The sequence below is a fragment of the Ipomoea nil genome, unplaced genomic scaffold (assembly GCF_001879475.1).
Source record: "Ipomoea nil cultivar Tokyo-kokei standard unplaced genomic scaffold, Asagao_1.1 scaffold0519, whole genome shotgun sequence".
NCBI classification, from domain to species: Eukaryota; Viridiplantae; Streptophyta; class Magnoliopsida; order Solanales; family Convolvulaceae; genus Ipomoea; species Ipomoea nil.
Window position 1 is genome coordinate 1180485 of NW_017616947.1, and position 24452 is coordinate 1204936.

At 38.3% G+C, this 24452-nt stretch overlaps 2 protein-coding genes across 6 annotated transcripts; both read left to right on the forward strand.

The window, feature by feature from the left end:
- The first annotated feature begins 3111 nt into the window (after nucleotides 1-3111).
- Nucleotides 3112-4849, forward strand: LOC109174034 (disease resistance protein RPP13-like). Its single transcript, XM_019323327.1, has 3 exons — nucleotides 3112-3442; nucleotides 3490-4008; nucleotides 4098-4849. Exons 1-3 carry the CDS (start codon nucleotides 3112-3114, stop codon nucleotides 4847-4849), a joined length of 1602 nt encoding a protein of 533 aa, XP_019178872.1.
- A 12986-nt stretch (nucleotides 4850-17835) lies between these two features.
- LOC109174109 (nuclear transcription factor Y subunit A-7-like) lies at nucleotides 17836-22156 on the forward strand. Of its 5 annotated transcripts, none has more exons than XM_019323395.1 (7): nucleotides 17836-18017; nucleotides 18174-18212; nucleotides 18503-18576; nucleotides 19262-19386; nucleotides 20708-20806; nucleotides 20880-21044; nucleotides 21531-22156. In XM_019323395.1, the coding sequence occupies exons 3-7, from the start codon at nucleotides 18549-18551 to the stop codon at nucleotides 21714-21716; spliced, it is 603 nt and encodes a 200-aa protein (XP_019178940.1). In that variant the 5' UTR covers nucleotides 17836-18017; nucleotides 18174-18212; nucleotides 18503-18548; the 3' UTR covers nucleotides 21717-22156. The 5 variants fall into 5 exon arrangements, with proteins under 5 accessions (XP_019178940.1, XP_019178943.1, XP_019178944.1 ...); XM_019323398.1 differs by having other exon boundaries at nucleotides 20892-21044; XM_019323399.1 differs by having other exon boundaries at nucleotides 18503-18561.
- Nucleotides 22157-24452: the final 2296 nt, after the last annotated feature.

Consider the following 24452-nt stretch of genomic DNA (forward strand, 5'->3'; position numbering starts at 1 on the left):
TGGCCAAAATCCTATGGCCTTTATATGTATATAGATTTATTGGTTTGATTCCATTGGTCTCAGACTACGTGATAAGCGCCTAATATGCTATGTTTTAGAGTCTATTTTATAGGCTAATTGTGCTTTAATTAGAGTCCTTTATGCTTAATTTGTGCTTAACTAGCTTAATCGGATAGAAATTAGGATTAAGGACTAATTGTATTGCCTTTGTAGAAAAATAGCAAAACATTGTCATTTTGAGGGCATTCCGGTGATAGTTCGGTAGAATGATCATATCTCGAGCTAGGAGTGTCCAAATGTGTTGATTCCAGCGGCTATGGTTCGGCAACTTCAATGGCTACAACTTTGCAGAAGACATAAAGGGAAAATTCCAACGCATGCGTGTTTTACATTGCGTTGTCGGGGAGGACTAAAGTTTAACGAACCCAACAACGCGCGTTGTGAATGCGTTGTGCGGCCAGATTCGTGGAAAAATTAGATTTCAGCCTATTTAAATTCTTGTAATGGGTCTAAATTAGGGGGGATAAGGCATGGATAAGGTAAGTAATTTAATAAAATATCCAAGAATTTGTTGAAAGGAATGGATAAGGCAAGTAATTTAATAAAATATCTTTTTCCTTCAAATTTTGAAAATACTAGCTTATTGACGATTATTTATCAATTTTCAACTTTTAGACCTTGGAAAGATTTGAGAGATTACCCTACAATCAACAAGAGATTGATGAAGTTAGAGACGTATGATCCAAGCTTCTTATTGATGAATATTTTTTAAAAACTTTTAAATAAAACATATGACATCAGTTTTTAGCTTTAAAAAAAAAAAATCAACGTCGTATGTTTAAATTTAAAAACTTTAAAAAATATATGTCCTGAGTTTTTTTATACCTGGCGTCGTATGCATCAAATAACCAACGTTAAAAGTGTTATTTGTAGTAGTGTATGGATATATATATATATATATATATATATATATATATATATATTTTTTTTTATTTATTTATTTATTTATTTATTTATTTATTGATAGTACTAATAAGATATATTGGTAGGATGTATGTACATGTATGTAAGATATAAGAACAATGAACAAAGGAGAGAACAAATGATATAGATCCAAAGGTTCTTTTATTCATGTATGTTCTTGTCAGTTGCTTTAGAGAGCAGGGGGAAGTTTTGGGAGATATGCTCAGAGAGAGAGTGGGATCATGGAGAATTAACCAAAAAGTCCCTACCTTAGAGGGCCAAGGGCCCTTTTATACGCTCGGTGGCGGGTTTGACTCATCACCTTTAGTCTGGACCCGCAGTCCGAGTCCTGAACCGCTCGATCCTGACCTGACTACATACGAGCCCATGGACGTACGGGTGGTCGTGCCGGGGTATATATCCTATCAAGAGTCCCCCCCCCCCCCTCCAGTCCGTGCCCTAACGATGAGCTAACGAGGAAGGGTTCGGGCTGGAAAAACTAGTTATACGGTCTATGAAATGCGCCGGTTGCCTCATTAAAAACCTTAAGCTGATAAAAATCCAGTGGAAAAAAATTTAGCCCAAGAAAAAAGAGCATAACTTTAAGCACAGTCTGGTGAACCAAAAGGGAGCGCCCGACCTAGTGGTCGGACTTGCAACGCAATTTGCGAGATCACACGTGGGAATGCTCTTCCCAATGCCCTTTATTCGGACTAACCACGTGGTCGTCGGTTCGACCCCCACAGACGGCGCCATTTGATAGTACTAATTGCCAGTGGTAGGATGTATGTACATGTATGTAAGATATAAGAACAATGAACAAAGGAGAGAACAAATGATATAGATCCAAAGGTTCTTTTATTCATGTATATGTTCTTGTCAGTTGCTTTAGAGAGCAGGGGGAGTTTTGGGAGATATGCTTAGAGAGAGAGTGGGATCATGGAGAATGAACCAAAAAGCCCCTACCTTAGAGGGCCAAGGGCCCTTTTATACGCCTGGTGCCGGGTTTGACCCGTCAGCTTTGGTCTGGACCCGCAGTCTGAGTCCTGAATCGCTCAATCCTGACCTGACTACAAACGAGCTCATGAACATACGGGTGGTCGATGTCGGGGTATATATATATATATATATATATATATATATATATATATATATATATATATATATATATATATATATATAAGTTCTATTGTAGGTGAATGCTTCACGTGCGGTTGTGCTTAAGTTTTGTACTTAATGTGCGTGAGTTTTGTATTTAATGTGCGTGAGTCTTGTGCTTAAGGTGCATGAGGTTTGTGCTTAATGTGCGTGAATGTGTAGTGCTTAATGTGCGTAAGTTTTGTACTTAAGGTGAATGAGCTTTGTGCATAATGTGCGTCAATTATGTGTTTAATGTGCGCGAGTGTGTATTTAATGTGAGTTGTTATTGAAACTTTAAAGTGCATGAGTTTTGTGCTTAATATGCGTGAGTTTTGTACTTAATGTGCATGAGTGCATACTTAATGCGAGTTGTTGTTAAAACTTAAGGTGCGTGTGTTTTTGTTGTAATGTGCGTGAGTTTTGTGTTTAAGGTGCGTGAGGGTGTACTTAAGGTGCGTGAATTTTGTGTTTAAGGTGCGTGAGTTTGTGTTCTGAATGTATTTTGTTTGTGTGTTTAATGTGCGTCTTAAAGTACGCCAGTGTAATGCTTAATGTGAGTCTACCCGCACAACCGCACGAAAGGCACCACCCGCACCTGATCCCTTCCTTTATATATATTTATCTCGTTAGCTTCAAGGGTTTGGTGGAGATCTTCTCGATGTTAGAAAACAGTTTTGTTTTTCCTCAAGTCTTTATTGTAAGATTCCCAATCTCCATCACAAAAATGCATCAAATATATTTCTGTGAAAAAGTGAGAAAGAGTCTTAATTACATCACAAACAGACAGGGCCGGAGAATGAAGCCGGCCGGCTGCCGTCCTGCTTCTTAAGCTTTTCATCATAAACTCAAAATACATGTAATAATACATTAATACTAAATCTCAGTGAAAGTGTGAAACTTAACCTTTACAGACCAAGTAGGGTTCCAATTACATTACTCACACAAACAAAGAGAGAGATCAGATCGAGTAAAAAAAACACATTTCAATTACAATACAGAGAGAGAAGGATGGCTTGTGTAGCTGTAACTTCTCTTGTAAGGACATTAGAGCTTGAGTTCATGCAACCTCAACTACGTCCAATTGTACAAGACAAAGGACTCATCTCTGGAAACGAAGAGCTCATCAGATCACTCCGCCAAAAGCTTATCAATTTGATGGAACAGTTGGATGATAATGTGCAAAGAATCCATGGAGTTGAAGCAATTAAACGCTTGGAAACAAAGCTTAGAGATGTAGCTTTCAGAGTAGAAGATGAAATAGAATTTCACATAGCAGATCTTTATGTGGAAAACACTCCTCTTGACCGGAGAAATCTTCATCGAGCCAAAGGAAAACGACGTCCTTATTGTCACATCTTCATCTTATATTGCAACGAGCAATAAAAGACATTAATCCCATCGAAGAAAAGTTGGTGGAAGTGAAGAGCAAGTACAAGGATGTCACAGATCTGCAAGGGACAAACACTAGTACTACACTTGATTCCTTCCAACATGCTTCCCACTATGAAGGCATAATGGTTGGGAAAAATGATGAGTTAAAAAGTATTAAGGATATGCTTACCCTACATCCATCTAAGCAACGAGAAGTTGTCACAATTAAAGGTATGGGAGGAATCGGTAAGACAACTTTAGCACGGAAAAGTTATGAAGATTCATCAATTAGTTCCCACTTTGACAAGAGAGCATGGGTTGTTGTGTTACAATTTTATGATAAGAGACAAATGCTCATATGTCTTCATAATTCAATTTTGGAACAAAGCAATGCGGAAAGCTTAATTAATGAGGAACTAGAAGAGCAAATCTACAGATGTTTGAAGCGTCAAAAGTACTTGGTTGTGATGGATGATGTATGGAGCAGAGAGTCGTGGGATGCTATAAAAGCTTGCTTTCCCGATGATGGGAATGGTAGTAGAGTGTTGCTAACTACTCGCTTGAGGAGGTGGCTAATTGTGTAAGTTCTGGCAATGACTTTTCTCACCAAATGAACTTGTTAGATCATAGCGAGAGTTGGACTCTGTTTCATGAAAAGGCATTGTCGGGGGGTGTATCGTCTCAGGGTGTTGAATTCGAGATGATTGGAAGACCCATTGTTGAAAAATGTAAAGGATTGCCTCTGGCGATTGTTGTGGTTGCGGGGCTATTTTCCAAACTGAACACACTAGATGATTGGAAAAGTGTTGCAAATGCTCTTGATGGTTCATCAACTACAACAACTATTGTAGAAGCATGCTCGAAAATACTGTCCTTGAGTTACAACCATTTGCCTCACAACTTTAAGGCTTGCTTTTTATATTTGGAAATTTTTTCAGAAGATGAAGAGATTTATGCTAAAAGACTCGCAAGGCTATGGGGTGCTGAAGGACTTATAAAGGCATCTAAGGATGAGAGTTTGGAAATGGTGGCTCAAAGGCACATAAAAGAACTTATAGATAGAAATCTAATTCTACTAAGCGAGCCGAGCTCCAATGGGACAAGAATTAAGACATTTAGGATGCACGATGTGTTGCATGCCTTCTGTGTGAGAGAAGCTCAAAACGAAAGCCTTCTACATGTTGTCAATGGAAAGGGAACCGAATTTGCTCAGAAAAGTTTCCGTTGGCTAAGTATCCAATCATCAAAGTTTGACATCTCTAGATTATATTCATACCCAAAAACCTGCCGCTCCGTCTTTGATATTTGCAAGTATCAACCATCAAGTTTGGTTTTGCAAAATTTCAAGACATTTGAGAGTTTTGTACACAACTGATACAAAGCCTAAACCATTATTAGTCTATAGAACTGTGCGTCTTGTCAATCCCATCCATCTCAGGTACCTATCTTCCTCAATAGATAAACCACTGAATTCAAAATCGTTGAATGCTTGGAATCTTCAAACACTTTGTGAATCCGTTCCCCCACTCAATTCCATTTCCTCTTTTGACTTAAACTTTCCACATCTAAGCTATTTTCATTGTGACAAAATAAATTGCCTAGATCCTCCAGAGTTTGTTCATCAAAACATAGAGAGCATTTCAGATTTGGGTCTTTTTCATTGCACAAAGGAATTATTTAAAAGTATTCCACATGTGAAGAAAGTAGGCATTGTTGGAGGTAGTTCAAATAGTACTCTCAATTGGGTTCGTTGTCGGATTGGAAACCTTGCCTATTTACAACGACTCGAGAGATTGAAAATTTATGTTTACCATGGTTGTTTCAATTACTCAATTTGTGGCCAAATTGCTCTCTTGAAAAACATTAAGAAGTTGTCGTTTTACAATACCAACTTTTTGTGGGAAGAAATAGGGGTTCTTAGCAAGTTGCCACGGCTTGAGGTGATGAAGTTGGAAAGATGGGCCTGCAAAAGCCAAAAGTGGGAACTAAAATAAGAGAGATTTTGCCACTTAGTTTTTTTTTTGAAATTTGGTGGCGATGATCTCGAGAGTTGGGAGGTCAGTGATTATAATTTTCCTAAACTTGAGAGGCTAATCCTATATGATTGCTCTCGTTTGGTAGAGATCCCAAGAAGCTTTGAAGATATTGTAATGTTAAAGTCAATTAAGTTGAGAAGGTGTCTTCTTTCTGCGGTAACTTCAGCCAAGAAAATTGAAGAAAGCCAACATGATTGTGGAAACAAAGACATGCATGGTTGTCATAGAGGAGAATACAATATGTCAGGTCTCTATCCTTTTTTCTTTTTTCTTTTTTAAAGAAAAAAATTATTTCTGAACTTCATTTAATTTGATCATACCCTAATTTAGTTTGAATATATGATGATTATATTCATGGCAGAGCTGATAAGGCAGGCAGGCAGTATGAGAGTAGAGTAGTAGAAGAAGAAATGGGTATGTATACCTATGTATCCTACTTCTTAAATTACAATACCGAAATTGATATTATATTATATTTTTACATTCTCATTATTACCCATTTACTAACTGAAAAATATCTCCAGTTTTCTGGAAAAACTGGAGAATTGAAGAACATAAAACAAAAAATATGTACTAGCACAATTTTCTATTTTAAAAACAAGAAATAATTTTCTAGTTTTCTAGAAAACTGGAAAACAATTAAAAATTGTTCTCTAAATAAAAAACAAAATTATTTATCTATCTATTTAGTTATATGACACTATAACAACATTCTCACGATTATCAACTTACATAAATTTATTCATTACTATGATTACACTCATTATCATCTTCTTTTACTTATTACCATTTTCTATCTTTTAAACTTGCATTAGGTTTGAATATTTTTATATTTTGATTGAACTCAATTAATTATTGGTTCGAATATTTTTAGTTATGTTATATCGTAATATAAATTTAGTCCGGATATCAAATATTGCGTATATTACTATATTAGAATTCAAACTAAAAATTATATATTTATATACATGTCATTCAAATGAATATATCTAAGAATATTTTAAATATTAGCTCAAAAAAATATTAATATTATCTAAACTAAATTTTAGTTGAACTTAATAGGTTATTGGTTCATATATATATCTTTAGGTATGTTATATAAAAATATAAAGTTGGTTTGGATATTAAATGCAAAAATCTTACATATATTATTGGACATATATAAAAGTAAAAATTATATTTAAACCAAATATATATATGAAGTGGTTCTAGTGCGATGAATGACGCAGGTGAAACATTCAGATAAATCTCAGCCTTAGATCAAGTGCGTGTGTGTGTACACACATATCCCTAAACCAAAATTTAAATGGAGAAACTACAAAAAAAAAAAAAAAAAAAAAAAAAAAAAAAAAACTAAATCCCTAAACCAAAATTTAAAATGGTGAAACTAACAAAACTAAATCATAAACTCTAAAGGATGAACCCTAAGTGCACTACACTTCTACATGAGGTACAATAAACTCTATAATATTATTACAAATTGTACTATGTAGTATCGCAAAGTGCATTTAAAAGTTCAAATTATTTATCAAACTGCCATCACATTTTTCTCTCTCAGCTCATTGCATTACATTCGTTAGAGTTTTCCAGATAGAGGAGTAAAATTGATTCTTAATCTTCTCCGAAGAACAAGTTCTGATCTCATATGATCCCTCATCCTATATATATGCACACATGTTATATTGATTTGCTTAGATTGGAGGAGCTTTTTCAACCTTGAATATGAATTCACTGAACAATGAAGCATTTAATTTATACCTTGTCTTCACAAAATAAAACCTAGATAGGCTCATCTATATATGTTTCTGATTTTCGAGCACTAGCTTTTAATTTCCAGTGGAAAACTGGAGATATATGCTTTTTGCAATACATATGTCATGCATGTCTTACTGATATGGTTTTTATTTCTTGCAGAGTTTCGAGAAGAACATTTATGTAATCAAGATGGATTTGTGGTTTACAATGTTTTCTTTTTAATAGATTTCAATATTATTGTGGTTTGTGATATGTACGTACTACTTTAGCTGTAATTGGATTTGTAGTACGTTTACAATGTTTTCTTCACTAGTACAAGCTTGATACTTTTTTTTTTCCCTTTTTTGTTTTGTTTTGTTTTTGTTTTTGTTTTGTTTTTTTTTTTTTTGGTGGAGGGCTTGTGGTTTGTACTAGTTTTTCCCTAGACTGTAAGATCAGATTTTAATGTTTTGTGAAAAGTTATTATTGTTGGTTTATAGTCACTATGTACAGTTTCATTAAGTCATTATTAATTGTTGATTTATTATTGTTAATTCATTCTTCCAAAAGGCTGAACCCCAACTCTAAGGGCCCCACACACCCCGACCCGACAGAGCATTTGGGAGGATGTAAATCATGGTAACTCAACTGAACATGAACCACATAGGCTAGACCGATGCGCACTGCGCACAACTGAACTGAACAGAACATTATTGTTAATTCATAAAGTCACTATTGCATGCTCATCAATGTCAGAAAAAAGATTGAATGACTTGACAATTTCGTGTATTAAAAAGAATATGCTAAATTGTGGACAGTTCAGTTTGTTCTTAGATGATAGATTGTGAATAATAACATAGGATCAGGCGGGATCTAGTTCTCAGGCCCGCCCAACAAAATGAGTTGCATTTCTTGAAATTATCATGATCTTGGGAACCAAACGACAGTTCAAGCTCTAGTGGAGATGGTCCACTCTAAGAGGCTCATTCTTGTTTTTTTTAAGGGAAACATGAGACAATAGCAATAGAATGCAAACCATTAGGGCATCTTCAATAGTTGGAGATTTTTTTTTCAGATTTTTGTGGGCCCCAACATCCACTATCTCACTCAATTACAAAACTCTTCTTCCATTAGTTTTAAGTTTTTTCATAACAGGTTTTCAAAAAAAAAAAATTCATAACTTTTTGTGGACCCACCATTTTATCTCTCTATTTTGATTTATGGGGAAAGGGAACATAAGAGAAGGTGTATGGTGGGACCACACTGCCAAGCTTGGGGGTTTAAAATTATGACATGAACTTCTCATTTGCAGGAGATAAATTTTGTCAAAAACTTCCCTTCCAAATGGTCAAACCCAAGGGGATTTTACTATTCCAAAAATTGATGATGAATCCCCTATTAGAAATGCCCTTAGAAATAAATTAAACTTCTCTGGTCTATTTACTGTTGGCAGTCTCGATGAAAGCAGAGGTTTGGCCCTCCTTTGAGAAGAGGACATGATAGTTAATATTATGAGTTATTTAAAAAATCACATTGACACAATGGTTACTCTGGCAAATTGCAATACCCCTTGGAGATTTACTAGGTTCTATGGAAACTTGATACGATCGCCCCGCAAACGTATCGATCGTTCTTTTCGAGTAAGAACTAACTCCAAAGAAACTAAATATTCAAGAATACTGTATTTCATTCATGTCTCATGCTTCTTATTATAGAGCTTTTTATAACATGCAAAATAACTACTAAGCTTAAAAGTAGGATCAAACTAGACTAGTGGATGTGAATAATCAGCAAGATAAGCCGGCAATTTACACGTTCTCCTTGGCCTGTCTCTACTGAGTCCACGTACTGCAATATCACCACCCTTGGTATGCATGGTAGTAGTATCATTCATGGCAGTATGTGATAGTGGTGTATCAAAACCCCCACCGGTAGAAGTCACCTTGTCCTCAAGGTGGAAACCTGGGAAGAGATCAGAAAGCACTGCTGTAGGTACCCAAATAGCCTCCTCAGGCGGTAAATCAGCCCAATGGACTAGAACTTGATCTTCAAGTGACCCTCTGTGAAGGACAGAGCGTGAGTCAATAATCTTTAACGGCATCGGCGAGGCATCTTGAAGGAAATCCATTGGCATAGAGGAATGGGAAGTATCAGTAGCACCACCCTTGTAAGGTTTTAGAAGGGATACATGAAATGTGACACCCCGTAATCCAAATTCCATTATGGGATTAATTAAGTAATTAATCCTAAACCAATTGGTATTTTAATTCCTAAAAATCCTGAAAATTCAATAGTCGGGGACTAGTAATTGACTAGTCAACCCCAAAGTCAAAGTTGTACCTTGAGCTTTGAGAGGAGTTCCCTTGTTCCCTTACACCTCTTTATGTTAGTAAGGGTATTCATGACTTTTCACCTTGTGTTAGTAATGCAAGCTAACCTAGTAGACAACCCTCATTTCTCTCCTTACACTTTCCAAACTCTAGCTCTATCTTCTCTCTAAAAAGGTAGATAGTTTTTCTTCCAAGCCAAGTTGAAGCTTTGTCAAATCTTCAAGAGTTGTCTCCAAGATTCTACCTTTCATACATTTGGGCATCTAGGAGGGTAAGATCTATGTTCATCTTGTGTTTTTAGTGTTTTCTTAGGTGTCTTTTCTTAAAGATAGAATCTTTATGATTTTTTGGTGTGTTCTTGAAGTGGGTTTGGAAGGTGAGCCTTATTAGAAGCTTGGTGAAGTGTTAAGTGAAGGTTTTGTCTACAAGAGGTAACTCATGCTCTACAAAATCTATTTTTCTTACCTATATGATGATTTCTTGGATTCTACATGCGTTTTGCTATGAAATGTGAGTGTTTATGCATTGTCTTGTGGAAATGCATATCTAGAGCTTGTGTTTAGGGTTCTTGTATGCCATTGCTTGGCTATTTCTTTGATTTAAGTCATTTTGTTGTATTTGGTGAGTTTTGGCATGTTTTGGACTTGAATTTGAGCTTGGAGTTGAAAATCCCCGAAGGGATGTTTTGGTGTACAGGTATGTACCCGCGGGCGGAACGGCGGGTAGGCGTCCACCCGTCGCCCACCCGCGGGGTACATGGCGCTTGTGGGTAATGTACCTGCGGGCGGAACCACGGGTAGGGGCCTACCCGTGGGTCCACCCGCGGGGAACATGATGTGGTTTGGCGGGGATTTGTTCCCCGTGATTCTTTTGACTCGGTATTTGGTCTTTTGACTTCCCGATGTTCTTTTGTGGAACTATTTGAGTGTCTCCTTGATGTTTCGTATGTCTAGAACTATATGGTAGGAATCCATGTAGGCTTTGGTATCTTGAATCGTGCTAAGTGTTCAACATTGTGTTTCGTTGAACCGTGATGAGTCTTGTGTGTTCCTCGGAACTACGTTTGGTTTACCCGTTTGATAAGCATGCTAGTTCGGTATTTAAATGCTAGCGTGTGTGTTGTTTGTACCTTCCTATTGTTGATGATGACTTGTGTTATTCATCGTTGTTGTTGGACTGTGATCCATTCCTTGATTGAGTATGGTTTCATATCTTCGTTGTGATCTGTTGATTGATTCCTGTTGAGGTGTGATGTGTGTGTGGCTTTACCTGGATTGCACGATTAGTGGTATGGGACACTAGTCACCAAGGTATTGCAGTGGTCCTCGTGGTGGCCATGACGTGATTATGGAGTTGTGACCTTTGTGTAAGGTTCACGTATTTCTTGGGAGGCATGTTTTGCCGTGTGTGTGATCGGTACCCTCGTGTACTATGAAATCGGTGGTTCTGTTGGAGGGACTGTTGGAGGGGGAACGACGGTTCCCGGAGGAATAAGGTTGGACTTGGTGTATAGGGGTCCTGGAGGTAAAGGTTATAACTAGATATAAGGTTGGGGGTAGCCATAAGGTTGGAACCGGGCATAAGGAAGACATATCAACTCGTGATGGGTGATGTCACGAGGGCTTGTGTAGCCGTTGTTGTGAGTTCTCTTCTTGTGACGTGTGTAGTCACAAAGGCATGTGTTGCCGTTGGGTGTGTCCTTGTTCTCTTGTGTTATGCATGTCGGGTGTTAATCTACTGTGTGATGGTAGATTATGCCTTGAGTCATTCTTATGAGTTATTATTGCTTTTTGGCGTGTCTTGGGATGTGTTCCCTTATCTTGTTGTGAGTGCTTTGAGTCTTGTGTTGACCTTTGCTCTTGGTTTTGAACTTATATATATGTATTCCGTTTCGCAAATGACTTTACAAACATATATCTTATCTATGTATGATATTTCACATGTATTGGTGGGTTACCAGCATTATTCGCTGACCAGGCGTCATCCCATCCTTTTATGTATTTCTTTCAGGTGATGTTTATACGAGAGCGCGGTTTAGTGCCAGCTAGTGTAGCTCCTTTCATATGTTTTGTGGCCTGTGAGCCAATTTAGACTTAGTACTTTGAACATGTATGGTTTTAGACATTGAATTATGCAGATGTTAGCCTGTGCGTTCATCTCTAGATGAGCGTGGCATAGCACCCCTCTTCTTCCAGTTTATATATTTCTCTTTCAGTCTTTCGCTGTGTTTGATGTTTTGTTAGATATCTGCATATTTAAGGCTTTAATTAGCTTGGAAAATTAGGGGGTGTTACATGAAAGACGGGATGAATCTTTGCCTATGGTGGAAGCTGCAAACGATATGCCACGCCCCAACACGCTCCACAATTTTAAACAGACCAAAGTAACGAGCGCTTAATTTAGGAAAAGGACGCTTAGCAACTAACAGTTGTCGAAATGGCTGAAGTTTAACCCATACCGTATCGCCAACCACGTATTCTACCTCACGGAGCTTACGGTTAGTTATTTGAACCATTCGATTTTGGGCTACAGTTAGATTCTCTTTGAGTTTTGCCAGAAGTTCGTTACGCTCCGTCAAGAGATCATCTAATGCACTAATATTAGTAGAGTTCGGGGCATAATGTGGAATTATCGGGGGAAGTCGACCATATAAAGCCTGGAATGGACACATTTTGAGGCTATGGTTGTAGCTGCTATTGTAGCAAAACTCCGCCCAACTCATTAACGAGACCCATGTTGTCGGTCTATCACTCACAAATGCACGGAGATATTGTTCAATTCCCCTGTTCACCACTTCTGTCTGGCCATCTGTTTGCGGATGGTAAGCAGTATTGTGACGGAGACTAGTCCCACTAAATTCAAACAAAGTCGCCCAAAAAGTGTTGAGAAAAATTGGATCACGATCCGATATAATTGAAGTCGGGAATCCATGGTGTTTGACAACAATATCAATGAATAGTTGAGCTACCTTCTTGGCTGTGAAATGGGTAGGTAATACGCCAAAATGAGCATATTTCGTGAGTCGATCGACCACCACCATTATGGCAGTATATCCCTGCGAAGGTGGAAGCCCAATAATAAAATCCATTGTGAGCTTGTCCCACACTGAGTCCTGGATTGGCAATGGTTACAGCAAACTAGCGAGTGCGCTCGTTAAGAACTTAGTTTGTTGACAAGTAAAACACGAGGCAACAAAATCTTCCACATCTCGTCTCATGTGCTGCCAAAAAAACAGTGCGGACAATCGGACCAAAGTACGTTTGACGTCGGAATGCCCCGCCACCTTGGACGCGTGAAATTCCCGCAATAAGGTGGGTTTTAAGGATGAGTGGCCGATGATGTAGTAGCGTTTGCAATAATATAAAATACCATTCCTGCGAGAGAAAGCTACTGGTAATGTGTTATCATCCATGCGTTGGTGGAGAGCCTTAAGGTCCTCTAGTTCTTGATTCTCTTTCCTCAGTATCTCCAAGAATTCTAACACAGGCCAACTAGCAATCATCATTACAGAAGCACCCTCATGCAACCGGGATAAAGCATCCGCAGCTACATTTGTTTTCCCAGGTTTGTATTCGATCCGAAAATCATATCCCATGAGTTTGTGGATAAACTTTTGTTGGTCAGGGGTGTGAACCCTTTGGGATAGGAGTTCTTTAAGACTAAAATGATCTGTCTTAACAAGAAAGGAACTCCCAAGTAAATAGTGGCGCCATTTTTGGATTGCTGCGGTCAAAGCCTGTAATTCCTTTAGATATGTCGATGTTGATTGCCATTTCCCATCCATTTTCTTACTGAAATAAGAAATAGGATGACCTTGTTGCATGAGAACCGCCCCCAAACCAGTGTCTGACGCATCTACTTCCACGTTAAAAGGCTTCGTGAAATCGGGTAGACTCAAAACAGGACTAGAAGCCAATGCAGCCTTGAGATATTTTAAGGCATTATCAGCTTCGGGACCCCACTTGAAAGCATCTTTTTTTAGCAAGTCTGTAAGTGGAGCTGCAATGTCAGCAAATCCTTTAATAAAGCGACGATAATAACCAACTAACCCAAGGAACCCCTGCAATTGTTTGGCGTTCATCGGAACTGGCCAAGAGAGAATTGCTTCAATTTTGTTGGGATCCATTTGAAGCTGCCCCTGATGAATGATGTGCCCAAGATATGTGATAGAATCTCGTCCAAAATCACATTTGGATAACTTCAAATAAAAATGATTAGTTTGCAAACAACGAAACACCTCACGCACATGTGCAACGTGATCCCCCATTGACGAGCTATAAATCAATATATCGTCAAAAAAGACGATTACAAATTTCCGCAGGAAGGGACCCAAGATAGAATTCATGGCTGCTTGAAAAGTAGATGGCGCATTCGTGAGACCAAAGGGCATGACCAAGAATTCATAATGCCCTTCGGAGTGCGGAATGCCGTTTGAAAAATATCTTTTTCTGCCATTCATATTTGGTGGTACCCCGCTCACAAATCCAACTTTGAAAAAACTGAGGCCTTTCCCAATTCATCAAACAATTCGTCAGCCGTGGGAATTGGAAATTTATCTCGAACTATGATGGAATTTAACGCCCGATAATCGACACAAAAACGATATGTACTATCTTTTTTTAAGACGAGGAGAATGGGCGAGGAAAATGGGCTTCGACTTGGCCTCACTAGACCTTGGTCCAACATTTCGCGAACCAATTTCTCAATTTTAGCCTTATGAAAATAGGGGTAACGGTAGGGACGCACATTTACTGGTTTGGTGTTAGGTAGCAAATGGATGTTATGATCAAAAGCTCGATGCGGTGGCAAGGTAGTGGGTGACTCAAAAATGGACGCAAATTCAAGTAACACTTCGTTTAATGGGTCTGGAATGGTTGGGAGAGCTGTTTGAATGTGAACCTGGGCGATGGGTTCGACTGTATTTATTGGTTGTATCTCGTAGAGGGCCCTAATGTCACCCTTGGTAGCCATTGTAACTAATGGAAGGTTATGGGTTGATTATTGAGGATAGTCTCACCTTTGATCGTGATTTTCTTTGTGCCCATGTGAAATGACATAGTCATTGCCGAGTAATCATGAGTTACACTTCCAAGGCTTTGAAGCCATTGAACACCTAATACCACGTCCGGACCAACGATCCTGAGAACATGCAAATCAACAATGAACGAATTTCCTTGCATGCAAATCTCTACGTTCAGACAAACATGTTGGCATCCTAACGTATCACCGTTCCCATTATAGACTTTAAATGGCTTGATGACTATTGTAGGTAATTGCAGTTTCTCCATAATATCTGGGTTTATAAAATTGTGGGTACTTCCATTGTCTATTAACAATAGGCATGGAGACTGCTTTATTTTGCCCACGAGACGTAGCGACCGTGGGTTGCCTAGTCCTGTCATTGTGTTAAGCACGAATACATCGCCAGCAATGAACTCCTCACTAGCAGGATCTTCCGCACAAGCAACTAGTTCTGCATCCATGGTTGGTTCCTCGTCGTCGCCAATAAGCAATAAGAAACGACCTTTGCATCGGTGACCTTGCGAATATTTTTGGTCACAATGGAAACAGAGACCCTTATCACGCCTATCACGTATCTCCGGTGCCGTGAACTTCCGTATGGGCAAGGCAGGGATCGTTGGTGCAGTAGGCGCTGGGAGAAATTTCTGGGCACTAGTTCCCCCAGACGAAACACCCGAAGGTTGCAAATTTGGGGCTGGCCGAATTACTACCTGTGAAAAACTGGAACCTTTGGGTTGCCAACGATTTTCTTCCGGGATGGTAGGAGGTCTTGGGTTTCCGCGGTAGGTCGTGCGACATTTAGCCATTAATTCATTATAGCGAGCTTCATGAGCTTTGGCTAACTCGAAAGCTGCTAGAACGGACCTTGGTTTGGTTAATAATAACTCCTGTCGTATGTGCGGTTTCAGCCCTCCAATGACATAGGAAACCAATTGAGTCTCCGACACTCCTGTCACCTTGTTGAGTAATTTCTCAAACGCCGCTTGGAAGTCTGCTATCGTTCCTGTCTGCATAAGTTTGGCTAGTTCGGCCAGAGGATCTTCAAAATGCGTGGTACCAAACCGGAGTTCAACCTTTTCCAGGAAATCGTGCCACCCAAAAATCATGCGATTTCGTTTCATCCAACGAAACCACTCCGAGGCATCTCCCTCCAAGCAGAACCCAGCAATTTGCAACCGTTGGGTCTCCGGAGTTTGGTGGAAATTGAAATATTCCTGTATGTTGAAGATCCATTGTTGTGGGTCAGCTCCTCCAAATTTTGGGATATCAAGTCTCATGCTATTGTGTTTCTGTACGAAGGCATTACCCTCCGAAGAACCTTCATCAGTAGGGGTGGTCTCAGGAGTTGCCCGGAATATTTGGCGACGTTGGGAGTGTGGTGTGGACGCCTCAAACTCTTGCACCTGCACTGCCTTAGCTTTCTCATGTTGAGCATGTGACTTTGCTTCCATCGAGCCCATGAAGGATTGGAATTGATCCTTCCATTGGCTTTGCAGACGAGCTTCTTGGGTGGACAGCATCTCATCAAACATCTGCTTAAGATTTTGCATGGTTACTGGAAGATCAGATGATTCTGACATCTTGCTTCGCTGTATTTCTCTCTCTCTCTTTGTTTTTTTGTTTTTTTTTTTTTTGTTTTTTGTTTTTTTGTTTTTGTTTTTGTTTTTGTTTTTTTTTTCTACTAAGTATCGTACTTTTAATCCTCTCAACAAGAGCACCAAATTGATACGATTGCCCCACAAACGTATCGATCGTTCTTTTCGAGTAAGAACTAACTCCAAAGAAACTAAATATTCAAGAATAATGTATTTCATTCATGTCCCATACTTCTTATTACAGAGCTTTATATAACATGCAAAATAACTACTAAGCTTAAAAGTAGGATCAAACTAGACTAGTGGATGCGAATAATCAGCAAGATAAGCCGGCAATTTACACGTTCTCCTTGGCCTGTCTCTACTGAGTCCACGTACTGCAATATCACCACCCTTGGTATGCATGGTAGTAGTATCATTCATGGCAGTATGTGATAGTGGTGTATCAAAACCCCGAAAGGAATAGAAGAAGAGATAATTGCAAACTGCAATAACTCATTTGTGGACCATGATTCACACAATAATAACTGTAACTCAACAGGCAAGATCAAATGTCAATAGTTATGCTGTGCAACCGTGTGCACCATGCATGGTGCACACGGTTGCAAAACGACGTCGTTTTGACTAAAAACGCGTGTCCCATTAAAAAAAAAAATTCAGTTTCGATTCCCCTCAACAGCATTATTGTGGATATATTGTTATGAATTTGTGGATATATAGTTATGAATTTATGGATATTTAGTTTATTCATTGTGGATATTTAGTTCATTTATTCTGGATTTTTTGTTATTCATTCACTGTGGATATATAGTTATGAATTTGTGGATATATAATTCAAATTATGCACAAAAAATGTTATTGCCGGGAATCAAACATGAATTTTTCTTTTTTTAAAGTGGGACGCGCGTTTTTAGTCAAAACGACGTCGTTTTTGCACAGCATAATTTGCGATCAAATGTATGTGCACACAAGAATCGGCCCACTTTAGGCATAAAAATAATATTTATGTAGTGTTAGTTATGCTGTGCATCCGTATGCACCATGCATGGTGCATACGGATGCAAAAATGACGTCGTTTTATTAAAAATGCGCATCCCACTTAAAAAAAAAAAATCAGTTTTGATTCCCCTCAACAGCATTATGTTGTTCATTCATTCTAAAATTTTAGTTCATAGATTCTGGAATTTTAGTTCATAGATTCTGAATTTTTAGTTCATCGATTCTGTAATTTTAGTTCATAGATTCTGGAATTTTAGTTCATTCATTCTGAAATTTTAATTCATAGATTCTGAAATTTTAGTTCATCGATTCTGGAATTTTAGGTCATTGATTCTGGATATATAGTTCAAATTATGCATAATATAATATTGTTATTAGGAATCAAAACTGAAATTTTTTTCTTTTAAGTGAGACGCGCGTTTTTAATAAAACGACGTCATGGTGCATACGGATACACAGCATAATTTGCCTATACTGGCAGTACGTTAAAGCAATGGGTTTAATCGAAAAGAATGCTGTTTTAATCTCGGAGAAAAAATGTAACGTAACTAACTTTGCCAGAATTGGCGTACGGTAAAAGCGGCAGTTATTTGGATAATATAAAAGGAAATAACTGTAAATACCCAAAAGCAGTAAATTGTAGTATTTTCCGTTGCAGTCTTGTAGAGGTGTTCCGTTCCTTCCTTTCGTTTTCAATTCTCTCTTTCCCACACGGCTTCTCTAGACTGAGACATTCAGCGCACAGAAATCGCCGGAAGGAAACTAAAGAAGTACGACAGACTTCAATCAGTTCCCGCTCTTCAATTCGCCGGTAAACTTTTACAGAGGTATAATCTTCAGCCAAAGCCCTAATTTCAAGTTTGTTTTTGAATATACGTTTGAATTTCAGACGATTCGATACATAAAAGTAAATAAATAAATAAAAATTCTATGCTTGAATTCCTACTTATGCTCTTTCTGCAAATCTCCCGAAATTCCATCAGTTGTCGCTGAGCAATTTGCAGTTTAATTAGCAGTTTCGGGTACGTTATGTTCTAGAAGCTCAAACATTTGTTACTTCTATTTTTTTATTTTATTTAATTTAATTTATTGCTTTGCTATATTAATCATGGCTCGTGTGTTTGAGAGTGACAGAACTTGCTACGAATCACTACTGTACTTCTTGGTGTTTTGCATTGTTCTTTAGTTATTGTACTCCGATTAGGCAGAGAAATGTAAAATTTGTCCTTGTCATAGCAGGGTGTTTAAATCTCTGGTGTCATAGATTATACCGATATATTACTACTGGGACTTTAATTGTTTGCCCTGCCAGGTCTGTTGTCAATTCGGGGGGTTTTGCCTTCTTGGTAATCAGTGCAATGACATCTTCAGATCATGACCTTTCAGGTATATCCCATTCTATTATATGGACCTGTTAAGAGTCTTTACATTGAAAATACAAGAGAGAGTATATGGGTTTATAAGGCCATGGGTTAGACAAACTAATTGATTGGATTCAATCATTTAGTGTGTTTTGGCACTTTGGTCATGTGCATTATAGCCTAGTTGAGTGACCTGGCCCAATCTTAGATAATAACAAGCTAGTTAGACTAGCTAATTAATTGGATAATCTTATGTGATCTTCTGAACTTGTACTCCATGTTGATGTAATGGGAACTATGAATTTGTAATGACACTATGTGAACAAACATAATATATCTTATTCACAACCAATGTTTTCCATATTATTAGAAAAATTATTTTATTTAATTAGGCATAACATTTTGAACAATCGATTCCAACATTGTCTATGAAACAGTGAAACCAAGGTTATAGTATACTGTTTATTATAGTCATGTCACTTAAAAGCTTTTGGTCAAGACTACTTGAATTTGGCACAACTATTTAGCATGACTTATATAAGCATATTATTCTCTTCTGATCTTGTTTGGTTAAAGTTCGTGGCATTTGAAAAATCCTACGCATGCATGATTTTTATGGTATTCTGTTTTCATTCTTTACTCTGTATCTTTTGAACATTGATTATATGAAATTTAGTGCAATATGTTTCTAATATTTTGACGGATTTCAGATAATAGTGAGACTGGACAGCATGAAAATCAGTCTTCACCTCCATCACAAGTGATGCCTCATCCTGGCACCGTGGCTCCTATGCCTTCTGGAATTCTTCCACAACTTGGAAATGGAAATGCTATGGTAGTATTAGAAGCTAGTTTCACTGTCATTTTACTTCTTCATGATACAACATTTTGTCAAACTTTTGCACCATCTTTTGTTGGTCTGGAAGAATTAGATTTATGCATGAACTGTTGCTAAATGATGTCATTTCTGTTAAACTCTCAGAGTTGCGGACTCTTGCTCAAGTTTTTGAGTTTTTGTGTAGATGCTATTACATGTAGGATGCTAGCTGATAGGCTGATGTTCCCAAGTAGTTATAATTGTGTAGTTGCATGTTCATAAAATATTTTTGTGAAGATACAATTATATAGCTCCCCTTTTAGCAGGAGATTTTAGTTGTGGAAAAAAATCCCTTTTGGGGCATTCTTTCCAAGGGTGCATACTAAGTTTTTTTTTTTTTTTTTAAAGGTTGTGGGCCTTAGTGTTTGTTTATGTTGACATATGGATCTACCAATGATGGAATGATGCAATAAAATTAAGTTTGTAGAGTGTGAGAGATCATCTTGAGGCAAAAAGCTTATTCTATTGCATTTTTAATAACTTCTACATAATTTGGATGCACTAAGTCACTAACAAACCCATTTACATGAAATCATGAGAGTATGATTGAAATCAAATTTTCTTTATAGGCTGCAGGCTGAGGATAGAGGGTAATTTGCTATCAAGCTTTTCTGCTTTGTTAAAAGTTTAAGGAAAATTGCATTTTTGGTCCTCCATCTCATACTTAGTCCCTAAGTTACATGCATGACATCTTTAACCCCTAAGTTATGCACAAAGTGACAATTTTAGCCCCTAAAGGACCAAATCAACCACTTTATTAAGTGACATATTGGTGGCAGAAATAGTCCCAAGGGACTAAAATCACTACTTCACACATAACTTAGGGGTTAAAGATGGTCACACATATAACTCATGAACTAAGTCTGTACCAGTACCACCGGGTATAATTGAAGGACCAAAAATGCAATTTTCCCAAATTTTAATTTGTACCAACTTTTAGTTGTAAGAGCCCATACATATTCTGAAATATCAGAAATAAAAGTGATGTTTTTAAGGTCTCACAGGACCATCATTTTCTCTATTGATGCACAGTGCTGACTCAGATAATTTGTCTAATGTCATTCTGGCCAGTTTGTTGTTCTTTCCCTTTTCACATACCAATTGCCATGAGAGATTGTTCAAGTTATCCTTCTAAAGAGTAATAATTAACAATGATATTTAAATCATTTCTCATGTTAATATGTGATTATGGATCTTGACTGTTTCTTTAATAACTTGAATTAACTAAATGCACGAAGTACTGATGATCATATTGGTTTCTTTACAATATTTTTTGCAGGCTCAAACAGGTTATCCTTATCCAGATCCTTATTATAGAAGCATTTTTGCTCCTTATGATACACAGCCATATCCACAACATTTTCCTGCTCAATCAATGGTATTATTTGTCTCAAGGTTAATAACTTCGTTGATTTGGTAGATTGTGCAAAGGTTGTACTGTGACTTCACAGGTTAATCTTCAGTTGATGGGAGTTCAACAAGCTGGCGTTCCCTTGCCATCAGATGCAGTTGAAGAACCCGTATTTGTTAATGCAAAGCAATATCATGGCATCTTAAGACGTCGACAGTCTCGAGCAAAAGCTGAATCAGAAAATAAACTTCATAGAAATCGGAAGGTATGTTGTCTGCACTAATTTTTTAAAGTAATTTCATGAAGTTACATCCATCATTCCGATTCCTATAGAAGAAAAAGGTTATCTTCTTGTGCAAGTGTTTCTTCTAGCCATTAAGGTGTGGTTACTTTGTTAGCAGTTAATGTTAAGTTTTATCTCCCTGTTTATTACTTTTACTAAGCATGTAGGATGAAGTATATTTTAAAGAGAGTAATGTTCCTTTAGTCTTTGCCTTTCATATGAAGGATAAGCAGCTAGCTAGATACTATACTCTCTATAAGTCAATCCTGATATTTTGAGTTTACTTATGCAACCTCTGATATCAGCCTTATCAACAAATTTAATTGAAATGGGTTAAGGGACATACACTCCTGAGGTTACATTCTGTGATGTTTTATTTGGCAATGTTATCTTTACAAAAGATGCACCATGCTCAGATTTTTAGTGCCTTTCACAAGGTTGTTTACAGTAGTGCAAATTATCTTGCAGCCTTACTTGCATGAATCTAGACATTTACATGCACTACGAAGAGCTAGAGGATGTGGCGGTCAGTTTTTGACTTCAAAGAAAAGTGATGAGAACCAACAAAAAAAAGAGGAATTATGCGATAAATCACAGCCCACCGGCAATCATAATTCTGAAAATTGTGATGTTGCTTCAGAAAATGGCTCCTGATTCCAGTTGCAATCCATCTTGGGACCTTGAAGATAGAACCATCTAATTGAAGTAGATGTGATGACAGGCTTTTTAAATTTAGTTCTCTGTATTATAAGAATCATCAGCAGAAGTAGACTTAGTCTGCTGCAAGACTAGGCGTATATGCAGCAGTCGATGGATTTAAAAGAAATGTTACATGTAGAAGTCGGGTTTGATAGTGATAGTTTGTTGTTTCATCAACCAGGGAATGATAGGGATGTTCTACTTTTCTAATTAGACATTCTTTTTTGTTTTGTTTCATCAAGTCCACTGCTGGGTTAGAAAATAGATTGTAAGATGTAATCCGTAGGAGGATAAGGTTGTAGCCCAGAGGTGAGGACACCTTCTCAATGTCAATATGTTGAATAAGGAACCTTAAGAGTGAAATCAGTGTTTCACTTTCACTATTCTTTTCTCTGATCTGTAACTCCATCCCTTGTTATTATACATCTTTGATTATTTGGGAAGATAAATCAAAGCTAATGGTGGTGGTATTGGTGGCTGTGGTGGTGGTGATGGAGATGGGGTGATTGTGGTGGTGTTGGTCGTGGTGGTAGTGTTGGTGGTGTGTTGTAGGCAGCGTTGCAAAAATCCTGCTTAGGTGCCGGCCGGTCGCCTAGCGTATCACTATAAACGATGGTTTAGGCGGCTAGCCGACTAGGCCACCTAAGCGCCGCTTAGACCTCTTAGGCACCGACTAGGCCGCCTAGTCGACCGATTAGGCCGGACGCACACCCCCAACAACGTACCCCCATTCACCGAAATACAAACCAGTAGCATTCGCACACGCGAAACGCCACAGACGCACACACCGACGCACCATCAACTAAAATTCAACTTAATAACACACTTGCTCTGTAAATTAATTAAAACTCAACCCCACATTATGCACTAAGTACACACAATCACAGTTGCACTAACCACATAGGCCGGACGCACACTCCTAACATCGTGCCCCCATTCACCGACATCCAAACGAGTAGTATTTGCACACGCCAAACGCCACAAATGCACACACTGATGCACCATCAACCAAAATTCAACTTAATAACGCACTTCCTCTATAATTAATTAAAACCCAACCCCACATTATCCACGTAGTACACACAATCACATACGCACACTCCCAACAACGTACCCCCATTCACGGAAATAGAAACAACTAGCATTTGCACACGCCAAACGCCACAAACGCCATAAACGCACACACCGACGCACCATCAACCAAAATTTAACTTAATAACGCACTTCCTCAGTAATTAATTAAAACCCAACCCCATATTATCCACTTAGTACACACAATCACATTTGCACTTGTTGAAACACAAAAGTTGTGTCTGTAGAAATATAGCTGTTGAAGTTGTGTAGGATTGTGTCTGTAGGATTGTGTCTCTTAGTCTGTATATATTTATCTGTTGTCTCCCAATTGAGACAAGCAAGTAATAAACAACAACTTCTTCTACATCTTTCTCAACATGGTATCAAGAGCCAAAACCAAAATTTGATTTTTTTTTTTTGTGAACAGTAAAAGTTACTGTTCATCCGAAACTAGTTTTTCAGATTACTTGCTATTGGTGAGTTATTTTATCAAATTAGTACTACAACTCCCTTACCCATCCTCTGGCGACCCTTGCCCATGAATTCCGGTCGCCGGAATCTCCTCCACGCACCTCCATGCGCTACCACGTCGCTGGCACTCCGACGCCACGCGCCAGCGCGTGAGGCCGTCTCTGGCGGCCTTTTCCGGCGATAATTTCCAGTTCGTCTAGTCGGCTCTCCTCCATTCCTTCCGTGCAATCAGATTTATTTTTGGTCGCGATGTCTTCCGACGAAAATTCTGATAATTCGGGTACTGTTTTTCCTGCCAGTAATCTACCTACTTTTTCGAGCTCTATTTATGTGCCTAATTTGTCTGGAAGCCCGGTGATCACTTCTGAAAAATTATGTGGTTCTCAAAATTACCACTCTTGGTCGGATGCCGTAGAGTTATGGTTTATGGGCCAAGGTGTTGTTGACCACTTACAAAAGGCAGTGGATAAGATACCGGAAAAAGACAAGACAGTTTGGCAAAGGTTAGATGCTCAACTTTGTAGTCTCCTTTGGCAGTCTCTTTCTCCACATTTGTTGCATCTATTCCGACCCTTTAAGACATGTGTCGAGGTATGGAATCAAGCTAAATCTCTGTACACTAATGATGTCTCTCAGTTTTACAATGTTGTTGACAATTTAGTTAACCTGAAGAAAGATAGTATTGATATGGAAACTTTTCTTGACAAAGCCCAAAGTTTGATTGCTGAGTTTGGTACACTCATGCCTATTGGTGGTACACCCACAAAGCAACTTACTCAACGAGAGAAATTTTTTGTAATACTTCTCTTCACAAAATTAGGTCCTGAATTTGAAGGCATCCGGAATCAAATTCTTGGAAGCAAGACTGTCCCAGGGACCACTGAGTTGTTCAAACGTCTCTTGCAGGTAACCTCCATTCCAGTTCCTCACACATCCACTACCGAACAGTCTGCTCTAGTCACACAAGGGGGTCGTGGACGAACTAACGATCGTGGTGGACAGAAAAACACTAGAGTGTGTACTTATTGTAACAGAACTGGACACACACGGGATCAGTGTTGGAAACTTCATGGGAGACCGGTACGTATCCAAGCAAGTGTTGCTCAATCTCAATCCGGAGAATTACATTCTCGAACCATTTCCGCT